This window comes from Ammodytes marinus (genome assembly GCF_949987685.1).
Source record: "Ammodytes marinus genome assembly, chromosome: 24".
NCBI lineage: Eukaryota > Metazoa > Chordata > Actinopteri > Uranoscopiformes > Ammodytidae > Ammodytes > Ammodytes marinus.
The window spans coordinates 12,232,933-12,259,225 of NC_137228.1; the positions used below are offsets into that span (position 1 = coordinate 12,232,933).

A 26,293-nucleotide genomic window follows, 5' to 3' on the forward strand; every position below is an offset into this window, starting at 1 on the left:
CAAATGCCACGTTTAGGTCAAACAAATTTGACCAAATATTCCAACTATCTTCTACGTTTGAGCCATGAAATGTTCAATCCTACGCTAATGATAAGCTCCCTTTTTTATGCCTGATGGAATTTGGTTTTTATATATATATATATTACAGACCACCTTCCTAAATGCTTCATAAATATTACAAATCCGTTTTTCGAACCCCCCAGAAAGTACATTCATACAGTCCCTTAACATGAATGTGATGCCTTTGTACATATTGTATTAGTCTCAGATTTATTATAAATGTTGACATGATTTGTTGACCTGATAATGAACAGTAAACAGTCAGTGCAACTGGAATACATAGTGACACACCAGTTGCCCAGCAATGGAAGTTAAAGTCTGTTAATACAGTATCTTTTGGCAAGTGTTACCCAGTAGAGGGCAGTGTGTGTGTATGTGTGTCTGTCCATCAGTGTTGCGTTGCTTGAACAAATGTAGAGGTGAAACAATGTAAACACAGTAAATCACATTTTCATTCAGAAAAACAAAAGAAAAACACATTCAAATGCACAAAATGATTTCCTGAAGTAACAGAGCATCAGTAATTTTTATATAAAAACATAAACTATTATACATTTTAATTATAATAAGTGATGAAAGCTTCATTTTAGCTGTGTGTTATTGGCTCTCGTGAATATGCACCATTATACCTTTTGGTGATTGATTGAGTGATGAAATGAATAGCTACACTTTGTCTTTATGACATATTGATTGATTGATTAGATCTATGTTGTTGACATTGATGATTATTGCTGGTCATGTCGAGGAAAACAGTCCATTGTTGAACAATCATTGGACTACTGTATGAAAAAAATTATTAAAAGCTGTGGGAATCCTCGGGGAACTGGACACACACAGTGAGCGTGCTCATCTGTATTCCTGAGTAGAAGTGATTGATCATCTGCGTTAGATGCTGATATTAAAAAACAATGGAGGTATCTATCAAAGCTAGGCTCTCTCTCAGCATAATTAGAGGGGGATAATTCAACAATAAGTGCTAGGTGGAGGGAACAGAGAGACAGGAGCCTGAATGTAATGTTGATGTGAACATCAGTGTATATGCCTGATGAGGATTATGCGGAAACTTTACATAACCCTTCGAGAAATGGCTGGTTGTAGCTGCTCCTCCTTGAAGTATCTACAGCAGATGTATGGCAGATGCCTTCACTTAGTGTCCTGGAAAAAAAGAAAAATAGAAAAAAACATTTGGAACCAATAATAATTGTAACAGCCTCATTTTGAAGAGGAAATTACAATGGGGAAATAAATGAAAGAACAACTTATTTGCTAGTTGACAGGCTCTGTGTGAATGACATTAATGGTATTGGATGAGTCACTAGAGGATGTACCGGTGGATCTGGCACGCACACACGTCCTCTTGCACTCCTCCTCTGTGTCAAAGCGGTTCTTGTTGCCGTTACAGCCTCCGTACCAGAACTGTGCACAGGCGTTGGCCTGCTTGTCGTAGTACCAGCGGATGTTATAATCCCGACACGTGCCCTGGTCCAGAAGCAAGGCGCAGCGAGGGTCCAGGGGGGCAGTCTCTGCAGGGGAAAGATGGAGGGGTGTGTGGGGGGGAAAATGAGGCCAGATCTCAGAATATGATTCACCACCTCTCTCCTAACTTAGAGTAGCCGCTTCTGCTCTCTATTGAGGCAACATCTGTTTCCTCAGCCCGATTCTAGAAAATCCTGCACACTGCATCAAATATAATTGGCCTCCAGTGCTCCTTGCCTACATGACCTTATTAGTGAACCTATCAATCAGTGAGAGTGCTTATCCTAACCCCGGAGATAGGCCATCACGGCTTCACTGTGGTCACTGCAGAATACAGGAAGAAAAGAAGTATCCCCTCTAACACATGATTTTCAATTAGAGAAAAAATAGAGCAAATATAAAAGCAAGAGAGCAGAATAAACTGTGTGTACCTTTGGGAAGAGCTGGCCTTGGTGCAGGCACATTCTGTACAGATACAACCGAGGATGACGAGGTTATATTTGTAGTAGAAGAAGAAGATGATGATGAAGATGAGGAGGAGTCCTCTCCGTCTGAGGTGTTGCGGTTAAATGTGTCCCCGCGCTCGTTGCCATAGTTTGTTGTCTGCCCTCCTCCTCCCTAATGGACAAAAGCAACAGTAGTAAACACTTAATACATATCTTGTTATAAGGTACATGTGACTTTCTCACTCATATGTTCCATACATGTCCTGTGCTGGATCCTTTGCTGACATGAAGTGTGGTTTCCACTCTGCCGCCGTGGCTGAGAATGCCTGTGCCTGTGGCCCCGGTGTTGATGCCAGTGTGACGTACTTGCTCCTCCGTGGCAGGCCGGTAGCCATAGCCACCGACGGCATATTTCCCATTGAAGGCATTCCTGTTGCCATTGTAGCCGTTGCCGTTGTAGCCGTTGGTTATTTTGTTTATCAGCGCCCCGTTCTCGTCCTCGCAGAACTGACTGACCAACTTGGACTCCAGGGCTGAGACAGAAGGACATGGAGACAAGTCAGAGCCAGGGATACAGGACTTTTTGGCTAAATATCTCACTGTGATTTGTGGATCTTTGGAGACAAATAAGTAGAATGGCCTTGAATTGTACAGACATTCATTCTCGACGAGGGATTAATCCTATAGACTGGTGTTGTGACACCTGGATTTTTTCTTCTAGCGCAACCATAACCTTCACGTTATGGGTTCTGTGTGAAACTATTGGATAACTTTTCACATAGCAACGTCATGACGTCAAAGATGTAATTGTCCGATACTTAGGTTTATGTCCAGATACCAATAATTAACACTAATAAAATAATTAATATGTGTTCGCATGATAACATCTTAAACTAAAATGGTGAACAAGTAAACATTATACTTAATATCATCAGCATGTTATCACTGTTATACCTAACTTAATATAAATATGAAATACACCTAGGTTATATATAATTCTAAAAATTTTAGATCAACTGTGTTTTTAAATATTTCAGTTCATTATCCCGAAATTTTCTTAATCATCAATTAAATATAATTAGCTAATTTGAACGTCTTAAGTTCTTTCATGACTGTAAATCCAACCAAATGTTCATGGTTCATGGCCAATACTGGATTTTTAAGGCAATAGTCCGACTGATATTTGATATATTTAAAATAATCCAATAACAACATATTTTGCTCGATACATAGGCCTACATAAATACTTTATCATATCTTTATTGAGGTTTCTTATCCGACATATACACAGCTAGTGATAGGAGCCAGATAAGCTAATATCTCTGCTGTAGTGTTGATGTAGTGTGACAGGTGCGTGTCTCTGACCTGGCAGCGTGTTGAAGTCATCGATGAGGAACATGTGCTCTGTGTCGGGGTCTGAGGCGATCAGATTCAGCTCTCTCAGGAACTCGGCCTGTGTTGGGTCGGTGGTGTTCACAATACCCAGGGCGAACATCTCTATATTAGCGGCGTGCGCCTCTCGTACGGCTATGTCCAGTTTGACCGGCTCTCGCTTGTCCGTCTGGCCGTCTGTGATCACGATGGCCACCTTGCTGACTCCCGTGCGTGAACTGTAGAAGGCCTCCTGGGTGGCTTTGCGGATGGCGGTGCCTGTGTGGGTGCCCTCTCCCATGTAGGGGATGTTCCTGATGGCCTGCTTGATGTCCTGTTTGGTGACGTAGCGGGCCAGGTTGAACACCAGCTTGACCTCCAGGCTGTACAGCACCAGGCCGATCCGGGTGGCGTTGCGGCCGACCGTGACGCGGTCCACCAGCGCGTTGACAAAGTCCTTGATGATCTCGTAGTTCTCTGGGCCCACGCTCTCAGAGCTGTCGATGACAAACACCAGCTCCATGGGCCTCTCCTTACACTTGATCCCACATCCTGGAAATCACATCACATCCACACATGAGATCATGGCTCAAATGTCACTTTGACGAGGTCCATTCAGTGAAATCAGATCTACTGGTTTACAGATAAGAAAAAGACGGTGGCCTCCATTCTGAAACTATGTCTTCTCCTATAACATTTGTGTTGCAGCTGGGTGGATACTGAGAGGTGAAATAAATATTGTAAAATCACAGGATACCTTACCACAGATCTCTTTGATCATTCGGATGATGTCCTCTCTCTGAAATGAATACATCAGCACAGAGTGAGCATATAAATAAACAAACCTGAGCAGAAACTGGTGGAAACGTCAGTGGTGGACTGACTGGCTTTACTAAAGTGAAATTACTAATGCAACACATACGAATAAATGAGCTGAATTCAAAACCTTACTTAAGAAGTGTATGTGACTATTATCAGCAATATTTGATGTAGTGGAGAAGAAAAAGAAATTGGCATACAATGGAAATACTCAAGTAAAGTACAAGTACCTCTAATTTATAATTAGTACTAACAGGCAGTAAATGTATTAAAATACATTCCACCACTGGAAAAAGTATCTGAATCAGAGAGAGCACTTACAGTGAGGCCTGCTTCACCTTTGACACCAGGTCGGCCCTGAGATAAGAATAACATATTGAATAAAAAACAAGTTGAAACAAATGATTACAAGCATAATTTACATTCTCTTTGGCAATCACAACGCAGCAAATGATAAATGAACATCTGAAAGCATCATTGGTGTCACTCACAGAGTCGCCTGAGATTCCAGGGTCTCCCAAGTCTCCTTTGATCCCCTTCAGCCCCCTCTCCCCTGATGAGCCACGGTCGCCCTGTCACACATTAGGTGGAAGTGATCAGAACATACAGTCACACGCAGATACAAACAAACAAACTAACAAACAAACAAACAAACAAACATACAGTCTAAAGTCCCAGACTCACTTTAGCTCCAGGGAAACCTTCTCCAGGGACCCCCCTTGGCCCCGTCACGCCCTGGCCCCCATGCTCACCCTGAATCAAACACATGGATGAAATACTTTGTATGTGCAGTTACTTTGCAGATAAGAGTGTATAGATACATCAATCTTTATAACAAGGACAACAAATCATGGCCTACCTTTGGTCCTTGGATTCCTTGTCCTTGTGGCCCAGCTGGCCCCACAGGTCCAGGTCGCCCAGGGTTACCCTGCAGTACAGAAGATAGAGTAAGCACTGCATTGGAATAGACTCTATTCAATTTTATATTCATAGAAATCCTTTTGTTATTTAATTCACAGAAGAAGCACTAGGCACCGTTGAACCTAAAAAACACTTTTCCTAACAAAGCTCTCCTTCGGGTGTCTTTCAAAGAAACATCTCAAAGCTGCCTTGAACATTTTGAAAAAGATCAAACTGGTCATACCAGACCATTTAAAGGTAAGTGTAGTGAATGGAGCAGGGGTGGTTTGCAGTAGTTTGCATTCACTATTGTTTGGATACTGGATTCAGACAATCCATATGGATATACAGTGGGTTCATCAGCAATCCTAGCAGCAATAACTAACAGTGTGCCAAAGAGAATTCAAGAATATTCATATTTTTAGTTTTGAGTCTTGATATCCTGGAATAAAATAACTATGTATGTTTTTTTATTTTATTACAGTGACATATTTTCTGTGTGACTTTGGTTCAGAAGGTGAGAATAAGACAATATGACTATAATGTGTTACAGTGCACCGCAGCCATGTAAGCAATAATTTGTCTTTCTGTATGTATAATGTTTGTAAAACACACTATGAAATAGCCATTTCAAAGTAAGGTTTATCCTCATCATTTTGTAATACTGAGTTATGAATTTCTGACAACACCATTCTCTAAACATGGATAAAGGCTTATGTCTGGCAATGTGTTCTCATTCCTCCCCCTTAGACAGCTTTAGTTGAGTCCTCTATTAAATTAAGTCTGCATGACTGTGATAGCGCCGGGATCTGCGGAAACATTGCTCCCAAAGCCCTGCAGGGAATCTGGATGTGATATGAAAGGACATGTGGGTGCTGGGTGATGCTTCAGTTAGGCCTGTTAGGCCAAGTGCTTCTCATCAGACACATATGTCTGTGGAGATTCACACTCTGCACCAATGTGTGAGAGTGCTGTGGGGCTGAAATCACGATAAATACCCTGAAAAGATGATCTGGCAGACTTCGAATATGAGGCCTCTGTGGTGGGAATGTTCGCACACAAGATGAAGCACTCGCTTTTTTTCATTCTGGAAGTCTGACTACAGCAAAAGACGTAACTCTCCAGAGAATACAACTCCATCTGGTCGTATGTCAAATAAAATGACAGAAGGCTTTCTGCATGAGTAAACACATTACGATGTCGATTTCGACATGTGTTTGCAGAAACAGAATACACAATCATCTTTTTTTATTGAAAATTCAAAAAGGAAGTCACTTTAGCCTGAAGTAATTTAAAATTAAAAAAAGAAAATGATGTAGGTACCAGGGATCCTTGAAGGCCTTTGCCCGGTGGTCCTGGTAACCCGGGCAAGCCTCGGAAACCAACATCTCCCTGGAAAGGAGAAAACACAGTGAAGATATATGAACACTTACAACGCAGAAATGTATCATCTACTATAAAAGCTTGTTTTCTTTAATTAGTTTCCTCATACAAATGACCAATTATTTGCCTGGGGCTTCTCATCTTCAGTGAAATTGATCTTACAACATTTTGCAGGATCTATTCCTGACCTCACATAGCACACACAAAGAAACCATCTGAATCATATTAGGCAATCGCGCTGTAATCAATCACCTAGTTTTCACAACACTGTACATGTTTAAAACAGAATGGTTGTTATCAAATCATGCCGTCATACACCGAATAATCCTCACTGTCGACAAAAAACCACAGTCAGCAGTGATGTAATTAGGAGACATCTTCTCACACACGTGTTGCATTCACTCAGTAGCAATCATTAAAACGTGTGCTAATATGACTCATGGGTTTTAATGCTGGACTATTGAAACTCTGATGTGGAAACTGAGCCAAAGCACCTGCATAATGCTGTCAGTTGGCAGATAACTTCAAAACCAAGATGATTACCAACTGATATTTTACTGCTAATGTTATGTAACACAAGAAAATGATTTAGTGAGCTGGTGTTAATTGGAAGCAGGGGAGATATAGTAAGCTCACACTGTGGGGTCTTATTTCTTTCTCAGTTGCCACCATCATGCACTTAATAATAAATAATAAAAACAGTATGGTGGGTCTGACAGATGCAAATTCTGACCTTTGGTCCAGGGATGCCCACTCCTTCAAGGCCGGGTTCTCCGGTAAGTCCAGGCAGACCAGGAGGGCCCTAAACAACACACACAACATGAAGCTAGAGTCAACTCGTAGAGATGGGGATATCCTTAGAGGAATATCTCAACATTTAGATAAGAAACCCATGAAGTTACTGATCGTGACCATGAAATAGTCTGGCAGATTCATGGGTGGAACTGATGGGTAGCAGACGAATGGATACAGACTCAATGTAATGTGTTGATGAATGCTTTAAAGCTACAGTTGACGGATTGGTTCTTCAGTGTATAAATCAGTTCCTCACCGCTGGGCCTGGAAAGCCGTCTCCTTTGGGACCAAATGGACCTGCAGAGCCTGGATCTCCACGGTCGCCCTACAAGCAACACATACATTAAGGTCAATAATTCATACATGCAAAGTGATTTACAGAGAGATGTTCAAAAGGAAACTGGAGCGGAATGTGGATGTAAATGGACATGTGTTTTTTTCTTTTGGCCCTGTATCATGCTTCTGTATTCCAAACATTGTTCATTACATCAAAAACGGGGTTAAACCGACAACATGATGTCACATTTTATGAAGGGAAATGAGCAAATGTGAGGGCCTGGACAAGGGTATATGCAGATTTCTCTTTCATCTTGTCTGTTCTGGCTGGATGCTGGATGCTTGCACACATGTGCAGCCAGATCTGCCCCTCATTGCATTCATTGGACTGTTCAGCGTTAACAAAGTGTTTCCTCTTGTTTATTAGAAATCTGATTTCAAGCTTGTGTCCACACAGGCAGAAAAGAAGAAAAGACAAAGTATTTTTACAAGTGTTACCTTGGGGCCAGGAAGTCCATAGCCAGTCTCCCCAAGCGGACCAGGAGGACCACTTGGGCCCAAGTCACCCTAGAAGATGTTGGCACTAATTAGTTCTATATTTTCACAACACAGTAACACCAAATTACAGAAGGTTCCCAAAATACTGCCGAAATTCAGTGGTGGAGAGTCACTAAGAACATTTACTCTCATTAGATTGTATTTTAACCTGCCTACACTTACGTGCATTATTTCCATTCTAAGCTACTCATATGTTCCAGAGGGAAACACTGTCACTTGTTAAATATAAATGCACAGTGCATTACAAGCTTCCACAGTTTTCTAATGTTACTCCAGTAGACTGGGAGGAGTTACCTTGGGCCCGACAACAAAGCGGCCTTGTGGACCAGGTAAACCCAATCTGCCTTGTGCCCCTGGTTCTCCCTGAAGATTAACACAAACAAAGTTACAATCATCAACTTGAAAAATATATTTTACAATCATTCCTGATTATTTATGCACTTCCAAAGGCCCACAGACAGGGTCTAATTACTAGATAAAAATATTGAATTAATTAAAAAGGTCATCATGACTTCATACCTTTGGCCCTGAGGGTCCAGCAATGCCAGGAGGACCAGACAAGCCTCTTATTCCTCTTTGGCCTTGGTCGCCCTTAAAGATCCCATTGGAAATAGAGTAACTAATCGGATGTCTGTGACTTTACTTATTATATAAAATGTCAGTAGAGTCATACAGTAAAAAAGATGCAGAAAAAGTGAGCAAGCAGTTTGACTTTTCTTACCTTTTCCCCCATGGTGCCGATTCCAGCTGCCCCCTCTAGTCCCCTGTGTCCTACAGCTCCTGGCTCACCCTAAGGACACACACAGTCATGTTTCATCAATTTTAGGCTGTTGATATTGAAGCAAGCAGGCCAAGCTAAGGGTCTAAGGGCAGAGTGTCATACTGTATGGAATGTGAAGCCCACTGAGGCAAATGTCTATTTGTGATATTGGACTATTCAAATAAAACTGATTTGATTTGATTTAAGCAACAAGACACATGTAGATTGAGCAGGTGGTGAGTTAAACTACCTTCTGTCCGGGGGCTCCGTCCTCCCCTGGCAGGCCCGGCAAACCACCCAGTCCACTTGATCCCGGCTCACCCTGAGGACAGATTTGTGGATCTATGTCAGTTTATGGATTGGAAAATGTAAATATAAATGGTTGCTGCCATTGTAAGTTTTTAACTCACCTTAGCTCCAGCATCTCCAGCACCTCTCTCTCCTGGGGCGCCAGACTCGCCCGGCAAACCTTGGTCCCCCTGTGTGAGACAAGACAACATGATGACATCATTGTCATCGCAGGAACCTTTTCTTCTTTTATTATATGCTTTTGCAAATATTTAGCGTAGGGTTGTTACTTTATTTTCTAAGAAATTTTTCATCAAATTTTGTCTCAAATAATCTTAATTGGACTTTTATGCAAACCAGAACTGGCATTTTTTATAAAACGTAACATAGTGAGTGTATTTAAGAACCTTGGGTCCGATCAAGCCCTCTCCTGGTGAGCCTCTGCTCCCTGGTGGGCCCCTTGGTCCTTCCATGCCCTGTAATCATAGATTGATGCAGTAATAAAAGAGGAAGCCATCGACTGAAAACGATCATTAATTCACAATTGGATGACAATGGGGTGACGAGAAGGTGACGTTTTTTCGTGAAGATTTGTATTCATTAGATGAAGAAACAATATGTGAAATTGTCATTTTAAGCAGTTAAAGTCACATTGGGAGTTATTATATTTAACTTATTAAGTACTTGCCTTCTCGCCCTGTATGCCTACTCCTGGGAGGCCGAGGGGCCCTGGAAGACCCGGAGGACCAAAAACCCCCTACAGGTTCAGAGAAGAATGGAGATTAATGGTGACAACAGCGCATAATTGTTAATAATATAACAGAGCATCAAACAGTGCATTTCATGATTTGTTCCATATGGAAAACACCCAACTGTGAAGAATTGTTTGCCAAGATCCGGCGCATTTCCTTCAACATAACTTCATGGCTCTTGATCTATGATTCAATGTCTTTTCATCTGTCACATGCAACATTTAAATGGCAAACTTATTATGTTTACGTACAGAAAACCCTGTAGGCACTGTGTGTCATCACCACATGAACACTGCAATCATCTGAGATGAACTTTACCGCAAAGCTACAGTTAAACTGTCAGCACAATCTGTGCCAAAAAATCTTTACGTTTTAAAAACCCATGTCTTGGGGGCTAAACTATTGTATTCAGTGGCATTACAAGAATTATTAAACTTCAAAAAAACATTCTATATAAACTTATTTCTTAGAGTCTTGTCCTCTTAATGTCTGTGTGATGAAAGATTGCCAGATGGCTGCAGTTATGTGCAAAAACATCATGAAAGTTAGAGCGAAATACCTTTATGTAATTGTATGACTTTGCCAGTGCAGAGCTCGCGTTCCCACATTCATCAGCGCAATACAGTGATGCTGCACTCCCGCCTACACTATCAGGGCTTTAACATTGATTCATCACCTGTAGATTGTGACCTCCTATATAACACCACGCTGAATACATTTCACTGGTAGCTCTGCCAACTCTTGGCCTTCCTCCCAACAGGGCTCTGGCTTTATCTCCATGCCTGTGTGGAGGCATTTCAGCCAGGCGTCTTATTTACTGCCTCGCTCTTCTCTACCTTGTCTCCTTTGACTCCGATGCCTGACGGTCCTCTGGTCCCCCGCGGCCCCTCCAAGCCTCGCTCTCCCTGTGAAACATAGACAGAGAAGTTACAGCTAAGTGACTGTAGAAAAGTATATCTTGAAAGAGCAGTTCATATAACCCCATGACACACTCAGAACAAATTGTTACAAATGTGGGCTTTCTGATTGGGTGAAAACCATTCCCTTTATGTTGAGGTCGACGTGTAAAGCTTGGGCTGAGGTTGATGGAAATAATTGTTCACAGAGACGGTATTCAGACAAGGGAATTTGACTATCAGATTGCTTTGGCACCAAGTGTGACTAAATTGTTGCTGCTGTGTGTTACCACAGAAACCAACACAATGCCTTTCAACAGCACAAAGAGTTATTCCCAGCTTCACATCTGACTTTAAAGACCCCAAAATGTTTTACGGGTTGGTTACCTCACTTTGGATTGTCTCACATTAACCATATGAAATAACTAAAGAGTTTGTCATTAGAGGGCTCAAAATCAAATATTGACTTAATGATGCACTTTTTTTTCAATACTCTAAACCATAAATCTCAACTTCTAAAGCACTTTCATCAGCTACACTTTCCATAATTATTCATTGCAATATTCTGAAGGTTATTCCAGAAGGATTTGCTCATATGTCGTTATTTTTCTGAGGTCCAGCTAGTAATTTGAGATTTTTTCTGATTATTAATACAGTTTGTTATTAAAAAAAATCCTAAAGTGCATTTTTAAGACCTGCACATAGTATTTTTTAATCCAACAAGGAGAGGCAAATGTACACATCATTTGTTAGATATTGTAACATACTTACTCGGACAGTTCTGAAAAAGTTTCATGATGATATCTATAATTTACCGTATTGACCTGTAGTGTGCCTTAAAGGAAAAGTTAAGGGATCACCAAAGTTATGACGATTAAGTCTGAATGTATTATGTATATCTCTTTTTTCATGTCTGTCTGTAAGAGTAGAGGTAACTTTGATTCATCCTCTGGGGACAATGAATGTCAAGAGTGTCAATGTATGGTAATAATAATAATAATAATAATGGATAGGATTTATATAGTGCTTTATTCCCTAAGGACTCAAAGCGCTTACAGGGTTCCAGGTTCCATTCATTCACACACAGTCATACCGGTGGTGGTAAACTACGATAGTAGCCACAGCTGCCCTGGGGCAGACTGACTGAGTATGAATTATCGTTCTCAGCCTCCTTTGAGATGACTTGTAAAAAAAGGCAACATTATCCCTTTAAATCCATTGAGAACTGTTTGTGTCGAAAGCCGTAGCTGTTGCTGTCAGGTTAAACAAACCAGTTCAGTGTAAACACTTGCATTGTTAAAATTTGACAAGTTTACTGTTCTAGATAACACAATGTTTCAATGCCTTTTGGGGTATATTTAGGTTGAGGCATTTCAATAAAAGTTTAATATGACAGTCACAGTTTGCTTCCAATATCAGACAGTCAAACACACATGGTCAGACTCAGCCTGGCTTCAAGCAAGACAATGTAACTATATAAGCATGTGATAGTAACAACTCTAAGATAATGGTACATAATAAAACATATGAGAGCAGCACAAGCAAAGAGGGATAATAAAGTATTTGAAATAGATTAGTATTTCTATTATAAAGCAAAATCTGAGTGAATTGATTAGCAACAGTTTGTTTAATTTCTGAGACAATGTAACCTTTACTTTAAATGTGTGATCTCTACACCATTAACTGCTCATTGTGTATAACTGGACCAATTGTGCTGGTGGCTTGAGGCATTTTTTATATTTTACTCCTCTTAAAACGTGTCTGGAGGGAATCTTTAAAAACAAGCAGTAATGGAATACAGTGATGTATTAGACCAGTGATCCAAGTTGACAGTCAGTACAATAAGAGTCCCGCATAATGTCTGTCTGTGTATGACACTGCAGAGTAGTCCTCCTTCCCTTGAGAAATTGTCCCTGTTTTCCAAGGTCATCCAAGGACAACATAAATACAGTAACAGACAGAAGCACATTGATTAGCCCATTAACGCTGCATTTTCATGTCAGCTTTAAAAGAAAAAGAGTATAGATTTATTGTCATAACTCTATGATCTCTCGTTTTGGCACACAAGCTGAGCTGCTAATGATGTGGAAAATGGGTAAATATCGCTTTTGAGCTCCTGTGAAATCTGGAGCCTGTCGAGACACGTTATGTGAGGAACGCTTCTTTAGAACAAGAACGCACAGTCAAATCTACTGTTGAGCACCCCGAGGCCAATCTCTAACGATGGGAGATACACCTCCTCCTATTTAGGGGCGGAAACTAACTGTTACAGGGTCAGAGAAGTGGAAAAAATCATAATTTTCAACTAAATGATAGCTCCTGCACTTTTGAATGGAAAGTATATAGTTGTAACATAGCCAACAAGTGATTACATGTGTCATTACCTCATGACATTCACTGACTTAATCACACGTAATTTGACTGTCTGGCTATATCCCACTTACAAAGGGCTTGAGTTGGATTTTTGAGTGCTTAAAGAGGTAGCACTCACATTTTACAAAGCAACATGTCCGACATTATTAGTAACAAGTTTTTAAATTTAAATGACAGAGTTCATAAGTGCCGATGTGGGGAGCCGTTAGTTCACTCACAGAGCCGATATGGCTTCGGGGCAGATGTTTGAAAATATCTAGGTGTTACATTGACTCCGGTCAGTGCCGATGTAACTCACCTGGAGGAAAATGAATACTGACAATTTGTGCATCTACCGCATGTTGAACCCAAGCATCAAGTACAACAATTCATAGGGTACACGCCTTTGGACAGACACCATTTTGTCAGAGACATTCATTTTAGTTCAGCCTTTTCGAAAAAAACACAAGTTAATAAAATAAGCAATAATTAAAACCCTTAATGAAGCTTCTCCCATAACCACGCAGCACAACAATATTTTTTTCGAGCATACTTGATACACAGGCTGTTAATATTCTGATGGTTCTAACCACTAATGGGGTTCTAAATCTTACAGGTGACAGAAAACCTACAGTAATTCATTTCCACTAAGCACTTGATTTAATTGGATATTTAACCCACCCCCATAGAGGCATACAGTACCTATATTTCATTTGTATTTACTTTCAAGGCCTAGTTTTATATGAACTTTAGATCCATGTGCCCATTTGCCCCTTAGGTAATCTATCCATGCACTCTAACCCCCCAACACAAGAATCTGTACATTTTTCAAATGATTTGGATTATGCACTTTGGAACAATAGAACAAACTTATCTTTAAGATATAAAACTAATATTTTTTTCCTGCACATGTTTGCACCCACATTTTGGAGAGACACAATATGTGTCAATGTGCATCGGTGCATCGCATCCTGACAAGAGGCAGACTCGCGATCAGAGCCATTCTTTCCTCTGACTCATGATTCTTTGATGATGTCATGTCTCTAGGTGTCCTGACTATTATCTTGAGCTATCTCTGTGTCTTCCTCTCGGCGTGCTGTCATGTCCTCTAGCGGTGGACCGTCAGTGGAGCGGATCGTACGGTGAGGTAATGCGAGCCATACTTGGGCTGTTGCATGTGGATTTATGGAACCTCTGTGTTGCATTATCATCTCTTGTAAACCATACACGCTGTCAATTATTTCACGTCATTACGCACAGCAATCTGGAGCCCAGACGGGGGCCTTTCCGTCAGTTCAGTGGGTCGGTAGGTAAATTGAAGATGTATGCGTGAAATGGGGTCAAGAGGGATCAAAGCTTTTAACTGACTCTAGCGCACCAGCCCCAAGAGCCTTAGACATAAAAGATACTGACTCACCTTTGGTCCAGGCAGACCTTCTCCGATCGCTCCTCTCTCTCCTTGGACTCCCTGTTGCCCTTGAGGCCCCTGAGTAAATGAAAATGATGTAAATGAAAACTGGAGAACCATAAAGAATGACCTCTATAACAGTGACTGAGCCACTGAAAAAAGAGATTGTTGGATGATAGCTTAGGAACGTAGCAAACAAGGAACGACAGGCCGGTCAAGCCACAGGATTTCACTGCAGAGAGCTTTAGTGAGGGCGATACTCGGAATGCAAAGAGTTTGGAGGGATGTGGGATTTTATTTGTTAACATTTTCAAAGCCAAAAACAAAAGAAAGAGCAACTATGGGCTAACTATATAAGTTACCAGGCTAACTACATCAGTTTGTTGGATTACTATTTCTCCATTAAAAGGCACAGCCAATGCAGGGGAACCAAGGTGCTAAATACTACATAACAGTTTTAACTAAAGTTAGCTTCTCTTTATATGATATGGGACATGTCTAAACTTTTAACAACTTCTGTTAAGTGCTGTTGACCAACGGCTTAAACTGGAAGATGGATGAAAGGTGAATTATTTGTATTTCTATATGATATCTCAAATTCACAAAATAAATTCACTTTGGCAAAAATTATCTAACTTCTGTTGCTTTACTGTAGTTAGTTTCTACACAGGGTTATGTTCAAGCAAACATCTATTTCATTCACCTTTATATGCCATAACAGTATAGGGCTAACTAACTTTACCCGACAATGCCGCTCTTACTCTGGATGGATAGCCTCAGTCTTTACACATTTGTAGTAGAAAATAATGTGAATCTAGACTACATGTACATGTGGTACAATAAAAAGTCAGCTGTAGAGTTTCAAACCAACTTACAGAGTAGCTTTAATTGACGAGTTAGCCAGGGTTGATACATTTGTCTAGATACAGTTATTATTTAGGTTGATAAAGTTGATCTAGTACTAGGAATAATTAGCATTATAAACTGCATATGTGGCATGCTAAAATGGAAATCCACCTTCTGTAGCTTTGGGTTTGAGGAGTGTGAGCTGGTCTATCACTCACCGGTAGTCCATGCTCGCCAAGTCCAACAGGACCGGGAGGCCCGGACCGTCCCTGGTGACCCAGATCCCCCTGGGGAGAGCACCAACAAGGTGAGTCATACATATGTGGATTAGGAGGTTTTTTATGACTTCCATTTTTCCTTCACAATAGGGTAGAAGACTTTACCTTGGGTCCTGGGAGGCCGACCCCTGTTTCCCCTTGGATTCCAGCTGGCCCAGAAAGTCCCCTTTCCCCCTATAAAAAGAGAGACATTCAAAGATATATGCAAAAACACACAGATGCAAAAGTTCTCATCTTGACATGATCGGACAACAATAGAGCTTTACATGTTTTCTGATGACCAAAACCTTTCCCTTCCCTCAACATTTAGCAGTTTAAACTGGGTTAGGACACACATTTTCATTCCTTTAGTCAATGCTTTATTGGTAAAGAATGTATTCACTCAGGACAGGAGCCATAAATCATCGCCATGGTGTGCAGCAGGAGGGTACATGTGAGGCGTGAACAGGGCCTGGAAATGTTAGTAGGTGCATACCGGCACCTTTTTTTTCCTCCCTGTACCCTTGCCCTTTCAGGCAAGTTGGGACAATGTTTGAAGCCAGACATTAGTCTGCCATTCAAGTGATATAGGATGACAGCCAGACAATCAACATGAACATTCTTCCAAAATAATTAAGGAGGGAACACTTGGTGGGGAGAGTAGGCTCATAGCACAATTGGCAGCTATAACACGGGAGAAGGGAGTTAAAAAAGTAGGAACAGACAAATAGGATGACAAGGTGATAACAGATGAGGCACTACAGTGGTTTTTCAGATGTTTCAATGGGGATGGATGGATCATAACTCACAAATGCACGGTTACCCGATCAGTGCTATAAGTATGTAGGGGCTAATTGACATTTGGGATGTTATTTATGCCCAATGATGAATTTCTTTAACCTATATCACATTTTAAATGTCAACTTTGTGAGTGTAATGTCATCCTGAAAAACAAAACTGTCAGGAACACTTGCGTTGTCTCACATCATATTCTTCCACATGCTGAAACTTGTTTCATTTCTAATTTTTCTGTGCTACTCCACAGGTGTCAAGGTTATGAATTTTTCACCCGCGCTACTCAAGGTTATGATCTGTGTGCTGATGAATCGGCTCAACATGAATGCCTCTTTCATAGGACAACGACAGATGGCTTGATTCAAACCAGACTGGAAAAGAGTAAGAGCCTCCAACCAAAAAAACTGAATCTTTTGGACATGCATCTGGTTTTGGAGAAGGGAAAAGTCTTTGGTGCAAAGTAAAATAACTTAAATGTAAAGAAAGGACCGGTTGAAGGACGGAGAGCATTTGATTTACTGTAGTTAAACACTCCCCAGATTTCACAGATTTGGCTCAAGCGTGTCAAAAAAGGCAGTAAGATTGAAGAATACTTACTTTTCTACCCATTGGACCTTCAGTCCCAATATCGCCAGGTGGCCCAGAAGAACCCTGAATGGTCCATGAGTGAGGGTCACACATTTGGTATTGAGAAATAGCAGTTATTATAGGTTATTAGGACAGACTCAGAATGTGAAATGAAATTTGCAACAACTCAAAGACACTTTTACAGGGTTACTTTTCTTAAAAAAATGGAGATGGAAACATATCAATTACCCAGAAACTACGTTTTCCACCAGTTAAGGGCGGTATTGTTAATTAAATAGAGCTGATTACATCTGTTAGCGACAGATGTAATTCCAGCCGATAAAATCCACAAATCTAAAACCCATTGTTTGAAAAGTTACTTTAAATTTTGGGCTATAGATCTGCCATCTTTATCAATGTAAAAGGCAGATGCTAGAATGGATAACCAAGATTGATAGACAGATGCAAAAATAGTAACTATGGCGGCATAGGGCTAAATGGATTTAATTATAGAAATAATAGTAGATTTCACCTGAAGTCCACGATTTCCTCTTGGGCCAATGGTACCTTCGGGACCCTAGAAAAGAATAGGAGTTTGTTTAAATTCATAATCCATGTTGATTATAAAACTACAGTCATCTTAAAAGGGGTTGTGTTATATTTAATAATAGAGTGTAAATAAAAAATAGGTAAAAAGTATTATGAGAATGAACCAGCAATTTTGCCAGCATAAAATAAAACTAACATAATTAAATTAAATTAAATAGCAACATACTCTGTCTCCCTTAATTCCAGGAGTCCCGCACTCCCCTCTCTCTCCCTGTGAGAAAAGAAAGAACAGTTTAGTACAGACCTCAGCACATAGTTATTTGCTTTAATCACACTTATAATCAAATTTCATAGCTTTGCCATCACGCCGTGATGACACAGAGTGCATTTTAAAAGGATCAATTTATCTTGGAATAATGGATTTTAATATCCCAGGTATGGTATTTACGTAATTAAATTCCTTCAAAAGAAAAGTAACTAGAGATACTTTCAGACAGGCTTGACATTAAACACAGATGAAAAAATGCCATGAAGTTGCCTTTCAAGGACTGTATCTGTAGATTTTCCTCAATCTTGGGAACCTGATACATTGACAATTATGTTGAGAGACTCCAGAATCCATACATAACCTTTTCTCCTTTGTATCCGGGTTTACCCTGTGTGTACAAAACAGTCTTGTTAAGTCAGGAGGAGACAGGCATCAACCAAAATACCGCACAGACCACAGAGTGAGACTTCAAGAAGAATGATTTATGTGAAAGATGAAAGTAAATGGAAAATCTTTTATATGGTACTGTTATCAATATTTTCTTAATCTTAAACTTGATTTAGAAACTCACCTCGCCTCCTTCCCGACCCGGAAGTCCACTGAGCCCACTCTCACCCTGACGGAAAGAGGAATTTTATTTGAGCAATAAAGGCAGCAATATCTCAACTGGTAGTAGGATTGTATCATGCAACTGATTCTCTGTTTTCTAAATATAAGTGGGCAGCACCTTAGTTCCTTTTAGTCCGGGACTTCCATCTTCTCCGGGGCGACCCTTCTTGCCCTGCAGAGAAAGTCACAGAGGCACCATGAGGCAGCAAACAAGTTTAATAACTTACAAAGAAATCAGGAGCACTTTAAAATGACTGGTATGCAGTAGAGACTGATGTTTCGCAAACTATGTGCCTTCTTCAAAACTAAAAGGGAAAAGCATGTCAACATCATATTTATACATCTACAATCTACTTAAAGTTAGATATGCAAAGAAAAGATCGATGACACCCTCTTATGACTATTGAATTTGAGGCTGCAGCCGATTTGCTGAGCTCAACATAAGGTCTGGAGGAAGAAGGAAACATGAAGCATAACAACTAGCTAAACAAACAAGATAATGTGTTTAAAGTTGTAATTATAGAGCACTTGGGTGGAGGTGGATTTGGTTACCTATGGACAGACCCAAATGTCAAACTATTCCTTTAAGCTTGGCAATACATCTTTGTCCTCCAGGAAACTATAAATTGTAGAGTAGCTGAGTGGAACTGTGGTCTTCTTTCATGTAATGACGGCCAATAGAATAGACTTCCTTCTCATTAGCTTCGTTACGTTCTGCGATTAAATCTCTTTCAAGGCGCATGGAAGCAACATGTTTGAAGTTCCTCTTGGATAAAGGCCACTGAGTCTTGGAGTAGATGAGTCAGAGGGCGACTTCAAGGCTTCTGCAAGTTTTTTGACAGGGCTTACCCCAATAACTGTCTGGCTCTTCTCTCTGCGTTCATGCATGTGTGTGCTGTGGACTGTGCTTGCATGTTCTTATGGCTCAAGTATCTCCCTGTCTGTATGTCTCGTCTGCACACATCGCTTCCGTCAGTGTGCGCCTGCTGCCCGTGATGTGAAACAGCTTTTTGTTCGGAGCATTAGGTTTAAGGGGGTAATTACTCTGTTCTCATCCTGGAAGAAAATACATCAAAGCAAAACCGCAACGTCTAATTGCGGCTGACCTTCACCGAGTAACAAAAGGAGCGTTCGTTTCACGACATGGCTCTGGCAGGCGAAAATAGCCATGCGTGTAACATCTCATCCAGTGAGCAATGTGTCTCCAGACAATCCAAAGTCCAAAGGGTTCTTCCAGCAGACATTATTCCACGGATTTCCCATGTAAATATCTGTTACGGCCTGTTTTCAATAAACTGTAAGGAAGAATGTATGGAATCTGCTTTACTCTCACTGCTGCAGGGAAACTCACCATCTCGAAACCACACGTTTCACTAAACGCCTCCAAAAACCCTACAATTACTAAGCCTGTTAACATCAAGGGTGTCTTTGTCATCTGTGTTGTTCTTTATTGCACATTAAAAAAGGAGCTGGTGTTTGGGAGTTATTGTCTTTTTGGGCGGTGAAAAATTGTTGGTATTAAATAAACCAAAAAACATTACGAAATAAGCAATCAGACAAATTAAATGTGTACAATATATAATATAGCTATTTGCTTGGGAAAAGAGGAATACTTACAGCAGGTCCATTGGGTCCCCTCTCCCCCTTTTCACATGCACACTTGCTCTGGGCCAGAGGACACTTCAATACACAGGGAACACAAGAAGAGTCAGGCGGGCCGCAGAGGGACACAAATCATGAAATGTACAGAGAGACCGCAGTCTGGAGACTTACCCCTTCATCTGCCAGCAGTGTCTGCAAAGCAAGAGCACAAACATGTCAACATGTTGTAACATTTTCCCCATATGGCTCATTCATAACCCAAAAACACACAATATTTTGCGGTGAGCCTAATTCAAACTTTAAATTCTGGTGTCAAAGCTACATTGTAGGATTCCACCACACCTGCTACTCCAACTTCCAATTACACTTGTTTACCGCTGGCCTGAACTCACTTCCTGCACTTCCTCAAGTTAAAGAAAATCCTCCTTGCCAGAGACTAGATTTTCACCCCACGGGTTGCTCTTCAAAGCTAACCACATTCTCTTCACAAGGAGGTAATAGTCGAAATTCCACCAAGGCAAAAACCCAAACCACATGCATTGATCAGTAAAAAAGCTTTGCTAAGCAACCGGGGGGTGTTCCAAGACAGACAACATAGACAGTCCATTCTTAGTGGACGGGGCGATTGCAGTCTAGTGTCGGGGCGAAAGATAAAAGTTTCTCAGCTGAGACAAAGGCACATGCTTATGACATACAGATGCTGCCTGTACGGGGCACTAAGATGAAAGTCTGCTCATGGATGGTCTGCTGCTGGGCTCTTTGCATGCCAGCAGAATGCAGCCTGTCAGGTTCAATGCTAACGGAGTTTCATTCAGAGCTTTCTACAAAGTTTCTCCTTATCATATTTGGATATGTACCACCTGTGTCAACAGTAAGCCTGAGTTTGAAGTGGTGTTTTGAGGAGCTGGTTGAATGATGTTGCGTGCATTCACGTTGTTGCTCTCTTTGCACACGGTTTTTCATAAAAAGAAGTTCTAATGCGGAGCACATGTTAAGAGCCGACGGCCTGGTCGTGTCCGCGGGCTGTGCAGCACATGTTCTAATTATCTTAGTGGAAATGTAACGTGGGTTGAAGACCCTGACCCCAATCAACTCAAGTCAGGATAAACAATAAGGAAATAAGGACAAACCTTTTGTTCCCGGCCAACTGCTGATTTCAAAGTGGGCGACAAATTGATTTCATTCCACAGTGATAACATAGGTGATGACGGCGGACCTGTTACTATGGCAGCAGGTAGCAGGTGTACATCAGGGATGCAATAAGCCAAGAAAAGCAGTGGGTGGTGTTTAAGACAACACAGGAGAAGTGCTTAATGGGTGCAGGGAGAAGTATAAGGACCTTAACATTTATTACTCAAATGTCTTCCTGCATAATGGCTTGTTGAAGCTTTCACCTATCACATTGCTGGCTAAATTGCTCTAGTAAATGTGAAATATCTGTTACATCTTCTTTCTAAAAAAATCTATTCTACAAATTGACTCAGTAATGACAATCATCCAGCAGTATCTAACTAAGGTCTGCTAACATTAGCCACCTTAGACTACTAGTCATACCAGACCCAGTACAGTTGTAGCAGCAAAACTTCTGAGTGCGCTTGTTAAGAGAGAGGATATGTTATTCCTTTTTTAAATGACTTCATGTTATACATACCATTGAAAACTAACAAGCTATAATGATTAACTGACATTAAAGGTGGAGTCAGCGACTCTGGAGAAAGCTTGTTGTCAAAATCCCCTTTGGTCAAAATCAGTGAATATCTCCTCACAATCAGCTACCTGTCTGTACTGTAGGTGCGATGAAAACAAATCTGCCAATAATACACAGCCTATAGGCACTGTAAACGGCCATGTTGCTAGCAACAGTGGGCCTCCTTAGTTGAACTTCCCGTTTACAGACCTGACTCCACCTTAAAATACCAATCTTCATCTTAGATTCTGAAACAAATCAAAATAAGTTTAATATTACTCACTATCTCTTTGATGACTTTGTCCACAATGCCTCTGTCCTGCAGGTTGTGAAGGTAGCGCGAGGCTGGGGAGCTAGCAATTAGCCGCAGCTGAGCTATATTGGAGGCCTCGTTGGCTTCCGGTGTGATGCCTATGGTGAAGAAGCGGACGCCCTGATTCTTGGCATCGGCCACGGCTGAAAATATGTCTGGGTTCCTGGGGTGTGAGATACCGTCAAAAAGCAAAATGGCCACTTTAATGCTGCTGGTCGCCGACTCTTCCAGGTAGATACGTGTGAGGTTGGTGATGGCGTAGGTGGTGTAGGTGCCGTGGCCGATGTACGTGATGGGAGCGATCCGCGCCTTGAAGTCATCGTGGCCCCTCCACTGTTTGAAGGTTTGCTCCAGGATGACATGGCTGCTGTACTGGAGGAGGGCTGCGCGGGAGCTGAGTCCCCGACCGGTCTGTAGTCTGAGGCCCTGCAGACGACCCATCACGTCTGTGGCAAATTGCTTCTCCTGGGCATGGTTGTCCTTGGCGCTCTCGGAGCTGTCGATCAGAAAGGCCAACTCCAAACTGCAATCTTCATCAATGAGTGCTGAGAAGGGAGAAGGGGCCAATTATTCCTCATGGGGGCGACAGGAGTTACGCACTATAGCTTTAATGTATCTGGCAAGAAGTTCACTGCCAATGTATTAAAGGAATACTTCACCCATACGGAACCAGCGTTCTATCATTATAAGATAACTATTATAATATAATGAATGAGGTTTTTCTTCCCTCAGTCTTCCCTTGGCCCAGCTGTCCTGTTAATTCTAACCCTTACTGTGATGTCACAGTAAGGAAAAGGTAGGGTGTTAGACAGTGAGACCATAAAACACTCTTTCTGCCTTTTCTCAGGCTAAAATGATCCGATTTAAAAAAAAATTGCACATTTATACTAAATAGGATCTCCGAGTTCAATACACCTTCATATTCCAACCGGTGAAGTAGGCCTTTACGTTTGTTTTCTACAAACTTGCAATAGGTCAACGAAAGGATAAGCTAAATAAACATAATTTCTGTGAGACAAGGTGGAATTATGAAGCTGCAGCCAGAAGCCGATTAACTTTGCATAAAGACTAAAAATCAGGGGGAAACAGCAATCCTGACTGTAGCTTCATATTTACCATACAAACATGAGGGTGTCAGTTTTGATATTTTCTACTAACTCGCAGGAAGAAGGACAATTAGCATATTCCCCAACATGCAACTTTTCTTTTAACTTGGTTCATGATCAGTAAGGGCAGACAGCAACTTCTTTGTTAAAGGAATGCATTCCATTAAATGTTGGCAGTTCACCATTAGACGATAGCGGTTTTGGCTTCATAACAAATCACAAAGTCGACTGCACATAATGTGTTTTTTCCTGGGTTTACTGTTGCCAAGTTGGTTGGCTAGACCCTTTCAATCAAGTTACATCATTTATTACTTTCATATCCGGCCAACTGATAACAGCCAAATGGATTTCATGAGTCAGAGAGAATTAATTTTTTATCTGCGGAGAACCTCAGAAGGGCTAAAGGTGATTCATTGACTGTTTAGGCTCTATACGCTGATGCCTTTTCAATAAAATGTGCAATGAATTTGACATATAATGTTTGAGGAGTAAAGTAAAAGTAACCCAACTTACTGCACCAACCTTCAGCAATGGAAAGAGGTCAGGGATCTAATATAGGCTGAGGATAAATCACATTAATCTTCACGGAAATATGTCACGGCGGGAATGTGCCTTGGGGAAACAAGATTGTGAGCGAATAAAACATTTGGGTAACGGAGCACTGAACGGTCACACTCGAGATGGATGGCTCCGAGGAACTTAAAGAGATATGATCAATCCAAGTGGATTGCATCCTCCGGCGATGTCCTTGTAAGGGGATCATGTTCTACTTTTTCACCTGTGGCAGCACCTTTTTTTCTGAGGCAATGGAAAAATGTGCCACCTGCACAAATTCCACAACACTTTCCAAGTATCAGTGGAAAGGAGCCAAGAAAAGGCCTCAAGAAAAGTTAAAAGTTAAAAAATAAAAGGTGACTACTTTGGACTTACATTTGCCATTTTGCGGTATGGAATTGGATGGAAATTGTTTGCTCTTCTTCTTAGTCACCACCTCCTCTTCTTCATAGTCTTCTTCATAGTCCTGTGCCCAAAGACCTGGGAGACCCCACAGTAGCAGGAGCAAGTGCAGTGAGGGGACCATGGTTTCCCTGAGAGATAGACAGAAGACAGAGAGGGATGATAAAGACCCAGACGCATTCTCGCATTTCAATACCTTCCAAAAAACCTGCACAGAACAAGTTTTAACAAGCATGTATGTGTGTGTGTTCGAGGAATCAGGTAATCGAGCGTGCATAACTCACAATTTCGCTGACTTAGGTCTCCAATGTGTTCAGCTCTGAGAAGCTGTCCTGGCAGTAAAGAAATGTGCAAATGGGGAAAAGGAGAGATTCTTCATTCATTCAGAGTTAGTTTGGTTCCATGTCCTGAGCATCAAATTGAGTGTCCTCCTCTGTTGGATCTTAGCTGAGAGTCTGCAGGTTGCCAAAAGTTTAGGCTGTACTCAGACTCCTATATGAGCCATTCTAAGCTTGCAGTAAATGAGGGAAGACCAGCCCTTTTTTAAACTCACTGCGTCCCTCCTATTTTAAGGGGGGGAGTGTGGGAGGGGTGGATGGGGAGACACAGCAATGAGTGCCCCCTTTCTTTTTTCTTTTGAAGGTGTCACTTTTACTTTGTTAGCCATGCTACTTAAAACAGCATCAGAAAGGAAAGCCACTGGAGAATACTAGCCATTTGTCTTTTCCATTAAGACAGATGGTTGAAAATCACAGAAGGGTTTTGCCAGTTGCCAGTGTGTGTATGTGTGTGTGTGTGTGTGTGTGTGTGTGTGTGTGTGTGTGTGTGTGTGTGTGTGTGTGTGTGTGTGTGTGTGTGTGTGTGTGTGTGTGTGTGTGTGTGTGTGTTGGTTGGTAACTACCAATAAAATAAACCAATAAACATCAAGGCAATGTCATTGTCAATTTTATGGAGAGTTTCCGAAGTCTTGTCATTCTCACCACAAGCACCACCTTTCACTTTACACAATAATGAATGACACATATTGTAATGTTGTTATAAAAATGTTAATACTTCTCCTTCAAAGTTAATTCTATTTATTTTGTGTTCAATTGTGCCTCTGAAGGCCTCACCCTCGGAATAATCTGGAACGCTAGAAAAGTTTGGATAGGTGCCTTCATACCTTAAGGCAACACACCTTGCAGTAGCAGCGCACCATGATTCACCTGAGAAAACGCACAAAGCATTTGTTTGTCTTCCTCTTGGCGAGAGACACTGTAAACGTTAAATTCCACAAGCCTGAAGAAGTAAATTAGAATTAAAGGTTGTGCTACCGCAGATTTAGATCTTTTCTTATAGGAAATAAGTTTGTCTTTTCAGTGTACAGTCAGATTTAACCTTGGTGAATGGATCCTTACAACATTGCTATTCACTCATGTTGTTCAAAATTCTTTAAAGTGGGTGAGACTATACCCTTAACGCATTTCTTATATATCCTAGGAATCTACATTCAAAGTCAGATTCTGTATGTTAACACCAGACGGCGACTCTTCAAAGACGGATGTGAAAGGCTTTAACAGCTTCCTCAGAATCGGTCCAGTTTTGATTGAAACCCTGTGCGTGTCCCTTTCAGCACCAAAAGAAAAAGTCTCATAACTCCTTAATCTTATTATAATTCCTGTGTAGTCCTGGATCAGAGGAGTCTTAACATCCCATGGGACTGTCGGCAACCATAAAAGCTGGAAGTGGAATCGCATAACTCTGCAATGGGAGCTGCCGGCGTGTGTTATTATGGCCTACTGTATTACAGAAAGCAACGAAAGGTGAGCTGTCACTCAAGAATGCTCGCCCTGAAAGATGGACCATCTTAAACCTGTTTCAGCTTCCTTTTGTTCGTGTGGAGAGCTGATCATGCGAAAAGAAGATTTATGTGAATTATTGTTGTAGTTCAAATATTGTGTCTGTTTGGAACATCTGAATATGAAGAAGAAGTTTATGCTGAACTTCAGTAGCTTTAGAAAATGGCTTTGTTGCAAAATACACAATATATGACAAAAAAAGGAAAGAGCACAGTACGGAATTTAATTATGGCATTCCTATACAAATGGGTTACTGGTATGGGCTACAGAAACAGGGAGGCTGCAAATCTCCATGCCTGTTGTGATCATTTTCGAAGAAAGATTTTGGTTTAAATATTAAGATTTCGCTTTCCTGAATT

The 26,293-nt window shown here is 41.1% G+C and overlaps 1 protein-coding gene across 1 annotated transcript; it reads right to left on the minus strand.

Annotated features, from left to right (window-relative positions):
* Positions 1–494: 494 nt before the first annotated feature.
* LOC307269994 (uncharacterized protein) lies at positions 495–24,585 on the minus strand. Its single transcript, XM_080053117.1, has 36 exons — positions 24,381–24,585; positions 24,070–24,227; positions 22,004–22,578; positions 20,205–20,225; positions 20,049–20,111; positions 18,550–18,603; positions 18,394–18,438; positions 18,184–18,210; positions 17,781–17,825; positions 17,538–17,582; positions 17,036–17,089; positions 15,770–15,838; positions 15,605–15,673; positions 14,550–14,618; positions 10,721–10,789; positions 9,821–9,889; positions 9,540–9,608; positions 9,255–9,323; positions 9,095–9,166; positions 8,806–8,874; positions 8,604–8,675; positions 8,379–8,447; positions 8,025–8,093; positions 7,507–7,575; positions 7,189–7,257; positions 6,396–6,464; positions 5,032–5,100; positions 4,857–4,925; positions 4,664–4,744; positions 4,494–4,529; positions 4,116–4,152; positions 3,348–3,905; positions 2,241–2,515; positions 1,968–2,154; positions 1,389–1,583; positions 495–1,215 (listed from the first exon to the last, which is right to left on the minus strand). Exons 2-36 carry the CDS (start codon positions 24,218–24,220, stop codon positions 1,208–1,210), a joined length of 3,636 nt encoding a protein of 1,211 aa, XP_079909243.1. The 5' UTR covers positions 24,221–24,227; positions 24,381–24,585; the 3' UTR covers positions 495–1,207.
* Positions 24,586–26,293: the final 1,708 nt, after the last annotated feature.